Raw genomic sequence first — 6459 nt, 5'->3', positions numbered from 1 at the left:
GGAACGATCTTCATACTGAAGTGGGTGCGTGAGGGGATTTCGTAGCATGGCTCAAGCACTTTAACCAGATTTGGAAATCCTTTTGTTTTCCACAACGGAGTGTCCCCCGTCGCTGACAGACCAGGATGGTGGCGCTTCATACGTGTGGACATGCCTGATGTATTGCCGTTGTCGTGTGTCTTTCTCTTTTAACGCCTACATACCGTAACAGTTTTGTCCACCACCCTTATCCGTCATTATAAGTTACAGGGAAGACAAAATGCTCCCAAACTTGCGGCTTAAATGACGCCGGTGGCTTCCTCTGCTCGCCGTGACTTTCACCGTTAAATGCTTCTAACCTGCTTCGTTCACGTGAACACACTACTGCTTTATATCTGTTCACTGACACTCTACATTGATATTCGGGGACTTGTTACTTGAAAAGGAACAGCAGCAGTAAAACTTTATTACACACTATGATGATTAAACTGTAAAAAAAAAAGAAATACTCAATTGATCACAAGTCATCCGAACCGTGAGGGGTGATCCGAAACGGTTGATCCGAAACGATCACGGATCAATCCGTGATCGTTTCGGTTCGTTACACCATTCGTTACACCATTCGTAAATTTGTACAAACACACCACTTTATCTCTACAATGTTTCAGAAGGAGTGTTATTGGAGTATTAAAGGTCTATAGAAGATGCATAGCCCAAGTATAATAATATAACAATAAAATCACAACTGACTCAGTATACCAGAATCAAATCTAATTATTCATTCACACACACACACTCACTCACACACACACCGATGGCACTGCCTTCGGCAGCATTTTGGGGAATACTATCTTGCACAAGGACACTTAGGACAGGTGGACTGGAGGAGCCAGAAATCGAACTGTCGATCTTTTGGTTAATGGACAACCTACTCTACCGAGCTCATACCGTGAAAGCGCCAGAATCTTAAAACAATACTGGAATAAAACTTTTTGGTCATACCACCCAGCATTACACACGAGACAGTGGAACAAAGGGAAGCTAAGAATTACCATTGTAGACCATTTCTAGCTTCATAACCTCACGAGAAAGTTGTCCTTAAGCACTGAGGAACACAAAACACTATTTCCCAAGCATTGTCCTGTACTCAACCCAGCCCTGTACTCACCCCAGCCACAGCCTGAGCCAGCAGAGTCTTTCCACAGCCAGGAGGTCCATGAAGGAGGAAGCCCCTTGGAGGAACCATTCCCAGCTGCTGGTACACCTCTGGGTGACGCATGTGGATCAGCAGCCTACACACCTCCTGTAGCAATGTAAAATGATTGTAAGTGAAAACAATACAAATGCAGAATATAACATATGCTCAACCCTGCCAAATTACAGCCTCACTGTGTAGGATTCAAAAACTTTCAATTTTAGTGACCATGCAGTGCAGCCACCCCCATTTTACTGTAGAAGAAAATTTGGCACAGCATCAAACAAAGCAGCAAGGTCAAAGGTACTTACTGTTAACGTCTCTTCATTACCTCCTACATCTTCAAACTTCAGAGTGGGATACTGCAGCTCTAGTGACTTTGATTTTGCTGAGAAATCATGTATACAGAAAAAAATACGTTGAATGCAAAATAGTTGTCACAGCCATCACAGTAGACTGTGGTAATTAAAAATATCTGTAAACCAATTGATCAACTAATTGACTATCAATCAATTCAACAAACTAAATAAATACACCCTACACATGAAACTAAATAACAAATATATTCATAAATTATTAAAACAGTTGCAACCGTACAGGGAATTCTTCATAAACTCAACGCGGATTACACTGCTATGTGGTGTTCAATAGTAGGTAAAGAATCTATACTTTATAGTTAGACTGGCAAACTAGACATGGTGGTACCTTTCTTATTCAGGATTCGAGACTCTGTAGTTTCAGTGGATATCTTCATCTTTTTTTTTGACTTTTTGTGAGATTTCTCAGGCTCCAGCATGGACACATCTGTCTGCTGGTGACAATAAAATATATGGCAGTAAGTGCATGAGTCAAACAATGTCAGCTGCCTACATCCCACTGGCAATAAACCTTGTTTGAGCCAAATTAACTTTACAATCCTGAATGACAAATACAGCAGATTAACCTCTCCATGTTAATCTCATCCGAATGGAATGTTTATGTTGAACGCTGGGTATTCAGATGAGCTGAGAAATGAAACCAGCTTTACATTACCCGCACTAGCAGGGGTCACTAATAGGCAGGCGGTCCGGACCCAGATGCTGTCCGGACCAATCCGGACCCGGACGTATAACTGATGGATAGTTGAGAATTATACATTTTGGCAGAGCGCTTCTATTTTAACCTGCACAGCTTTTCTAGCCTTTACGGCACTCGGTCAGTAGTCCAGGAAATACACCGACTAATTACATGCATTGTAAATCATCTCGTGATGCTACTCAGCCAATCGAATATCTGTATTCTGAAACATATCGTGAGCCGAGTGAGATTTACACACAGACAGGGGAGAGACGGGGCACGAGAGAGAGAGAGCAGTGGGAGAAGTAAGTCGGAGAAGCAATGCTCTAAAAAGAGAAAAGTGGACCGCAAAAACAGAGCTTTTAACAAAGAATGCATGGACTATTTGTTAATTCTTCCTGCTGCCGCTACAAAACCACTCTGTCTCATATGTTCAGATGTCGTGGCAATTATTGAAAGCGCCAATGTGAAACGCCACTACGAGACCAAACATGAATCTTTTGAGCAAACATACCCACTCCAGTCTGAACTGAGGGCAAGATGTTGAGATGTGTAATTTTAATTGAATACCCCTGATATACAGCTTGACTGCAAATTCACTGCTAATTAGAAAAAGCTGACGTGTAAGCATCATGAAATTCCAACATTGAATACATGTTTCCTGAACTAAATCTTACTCTCAATGCCAGTTTGTGGGTTTATGGTGAGAATATCAGGTCAAATGTACAGATTTCTGCTGTAACATTCCATACAACTGTTACAACTTAGAGGTCACCTTCTCTCAGCACTGATCTGTCAATCATTATCAACAAGCACTGCCCAGCAAAGAGCAGCAGGGCCTGACCAATATATCAGCATGGCTGGTATTATCGTGATATATTGGTATCAACAGATAAGCCTTAGAACTGATGGCATGACCACCAAAACAGTTATTACCTACTTAGTTAAAATGTCAGCATGTTAACTGTGTTGTTAAGTGCACAGTCATGCCCTCCAGTAAAACATACATTTGTTGCTGTATTAGTTGGCTCCTCTTCACACAGGTCGATAAGGATGTTGCTCTTCTCTGGTCCTCTGCCTCTATCAATAAACCAGCCTCCCGTGGAAACCAGCGTCCCCGAACTAGGAGGGAGGTTGGCTGTGCTGGCAGGACAGCTGGCAGCAGGCTGATCTCTCCTAGGTGAGCAGTTGCTGGAGTCAGGGTGACCCTTCCGGTAGAGAGATGCAAGAGAGCTGTTCATGTGGTTGGTGGGCTGTGAATGGCAAAAATCAGAAACAAGGAAAGGTTAGATGTCACTGTCAAAATGGACTGTGCCAGCTTTGCCAAATGGGAAATGTTAAACGTTCCAGAGGCATAAAGTTATCATATTAAAACTGGGCTTACTGATGTATTCAAAGCTATATCTTGTGCACGCGCCCTTCGAATGTGTGGAGCAGCCGTATTTGTGAGTCACCTGCATCAACACAGACGTTGAGAAATTAATTGAAACGAGGAAGCGCAGGCTAAAGCCAACAACTAATTACAAGTATCACAAAATGGTCAAATTGTCATACATTATGGCATTTTTGACTATTGATTGTAAAGAGGGCAAAATGATTGAACAAATTCAATAATAATCGTACATCTGGCAACGTTGGGATGTGCAGATAATATTAAGTCGCAGTCCAACATTTGAGAAATGTGCTGTTAGCCATCTTGCCCAGGGTCAGATGACAGGATGGATATCGATTTCATCTCTAAGCGTCCAGTACAGAGGGGATATGTTTAGCCTACCGTAGCACAAAACTAGAAAGAGAGGGAAATTGCGAGCCTAGCTCTATCAAAAGAGTTAATTTACATATTTCAAACCTGTCATAACTTATTAGTAAGCGAGACGTAAAGGTAATCCCCTATCTAATCCATCAATGTTATATAGCACGCAGACGTTGTGTGTGTGCGCTTGTACGCTCCCCCATCAGAAATTGACATTTTTATCTAGTTTTAAGCCACATCTTACGCTACACTTTTAGATCCTGGTTGTTTTAATCCATACGTTTTAAACTAGGCGTACCTTATTAGCTAACACGCACTAGGCCTTTTAAGTTGAACGTTCCCCAGACCAGACAGCCTGCTAAGGCTTGCTTTTAGCCTGGAGCTAGCTAACGCTAATGTTGGGGTCTGACTATGTGCTTGTGGTCCCCATGTGCCGCTGAACAAAGGAAAACACTTTGGCCTGCTTGTTCAGCCAACAGCCTGATCTGAGTTGAAGATAACAGCAAGCTCCAAGGAACGTTTAACATCTACGTGTAAAATCTTCACTCAAGCACAACGCTGGCCTCCCATTGGTCAAGGCCCGGGGAGGTCACCGTAAGATGTTTAGCTTGGTGTCTGTGCTTAGTTAGGTAATTGTGTGTTTATTATCTTGTTTGTGTTTTGCTTAAGATACTGGATTGTTATAACGTGTTGTGTATATGCTCGCGGTACTTCATACTATTACAACCGTGTTGAGATAGATCAGTCACCGCTAGCAAAGTCGGTAGCTGTTATTTTATCGGTTGAAAGATCAGAGCTGCGGCTAGCCGAAGCTAAATTCGCTAGTCGGGTCTCTGTGTGATAGAGTAACAATCTCCGTATTTCACCGCTGTGGTGAGGATCTGCTTTGTTTTGAAGGATTTCTTTTGTTGTGTTTGCTTTCTCTCTTCTTCTACTAACCCCCACACACACACATATAGTTACATGTATACTGGTTGAGCTAAGTACCTCAGACACGTGTAGATAACACGATGTCTATTGTCTCTTGCCATTTTGTGGTCTTGCGAGGTGTGGTCACGTATGACACTACCCCTCTATTTTGATAGTCCGATCTATCTTCAACGTGTAGTCCCACGTGACGTGCCATTGCTAGATTGCATCTGCCATTGTCTGAGCTGTTTTGTCGTGTGTTCCAACGATTCGATCGTATGTTTTGGACTGTTTTTGGACAACCTGCCTTCTCACTATACTTTGACCGGCCCTCCTTTCTGGATAGTGACGGAGTCCCGAACCAAACTGAGAAATACACTTGGCTGCGGTGTTTGTTCTCTGTCAAGCCTGGTCTTATCGTTGTTGAGGTATAATCCCGGATTTATTCTCCTTCAGTCCCGGTGTGGTTTTCCGATGTAGGCGAGGACCGCTGCCTCTTCAATAAGATAATTACTACCGCAACCAGTCTACTAGCGTGGTAGTCTAGTAGACTAGTCTTAGCTGCAATGCTGTAGATTCTCCTTTGGTATTCATCTGCTCCGGCGACCTGACTTAAGGTCGCACAACAAGATCTCCAACCTCGGCTAAATGACATCGGTCTCAGTGAGCATGGTGGGTCACTACTACTCCATAACTGAACTCCTCACACTCAAACCGCAGTCTTTAACCCCGGAATGCAACATCATCCTGAATTTAAGAGCCATGGGGCTTTTAAGATGACCTCGCTACGGTCATTTTGTTTTTAATTCTACATCGGAAAACTCCATCTTGTCTCTGTGTCGTCTCCCTACTTCCTCATTTCGTCATCACAACAACAAACCCCACGTGAACAATCTGCACACCCTCACAAGATCATCTCAACCCATCAGAATGCAAAACAGCCTAAAAAAAAAAAAAGCTTGCCCTGTTCAACACCCGATCCCTTAACAATAAAAGTCTCCTCATACATGAATTCATCACGGCAATATGCTTGATCTACTCTGCAATACAGAAACTTGGAACATGGGGAATTGCTATTATACACCATAAGGGGACGATCACACCAGATCATTTTTCTAACTAAAATAGTAACTATCCACACTGAGCTGGCCACTGCCAACTCCACCCCTTCTCTGTCCAATACTCCAACTTCTCTTATCAACCAGCACCTCTCCGACTTTGCCGCAATCACCCCCTCTGCCCTTCAGAAGCAAATCTCTGGCATGAAGACTCCCACCTGTGCCTTCCACTTATGTAAAAACTGTCTCCCAAGAATCAGCCCACTCATCAATCGCCACAATAAACTCCTCCCTCTCCACTGGTCAGTTCCCATCTTCACTCAAAGTGGCTGCTGTTACGTCCATCCATACACCTGGACCTGACCCTAACATCCCAAATAACCACTGACCTATATTAAATCTCCCCTTTCTCTAAAAAAAAAAAAATGCTTGAACGCACTGTTGAACGCACAATTGAAAACCCACTTGACCTTTATGAACTGTTTAAACCTGGTTTCAGAACACAACAT

The 6459-nt window shown here is 43.0% G+C and overlaps 1 protein-coding gene across 5 annotated transcripts in view; it reads right to left on the bottom strand.

Moving 5' to 3' along the window:
* Positions 1 to 456: 456 nt before the first annotated feature.
* The window catches only part of LOC116401445 (nuclear valosin-containing protein-like), a 15722-nt gene continuing 9719 nt past the window's right edge, over positions 457 to 6459 (bottom strand). For 4 of the 5 annotated variants that reach the window (XM_031879838.1, XM_031879841.1, XM_031879843.1 and 1 more), the window contains exons 7-10: positions 3238 to 3483; positions 1880 to 1985; positions 1486 to 1562; positions 457 to 1282 (exon numbers count right to left, since the gene is read on the bottom strand). In XM_031879838.1, the coding sequence (XP_031735698.1) occupies positions 1127 to 1282; positions 1486 to 1562; positions 1880 to 1985; positions 3238 to 3483 (585 nt within the window). In that variant the 3' untranslated portion in view covers positions 457 to 1126. The remainder of the gene's footprint in view (positions 1283 to 1485; positions 1563 to 1879; positions 1986 to 3237; positions 3484 to 6459) is intronic. The other variant, XM_031879844.1, reaches the window with a different exon arrangement.

Source organism: Anarrhichthys ocellatus, unplaced genomic scaffold (assembly GCF_004355925.1).
Source record: "Anarrhichthys ocellatus isolate YVR2014 unplaced genomic scaffold, GSC_Weel_1.0 scaffold452, whole genome shotgun sequence".
Classification (NCBI taxonomy): Eukaryota; Metazoa; Chordata; class Actinopteri; order Perciformes; family Anarhichadidae; genus Anarrhichthys; species Anarrhichthys ocellatus.
This window is presented reverse-complemented; position numbering and strand designations above follow the sequence as displayed.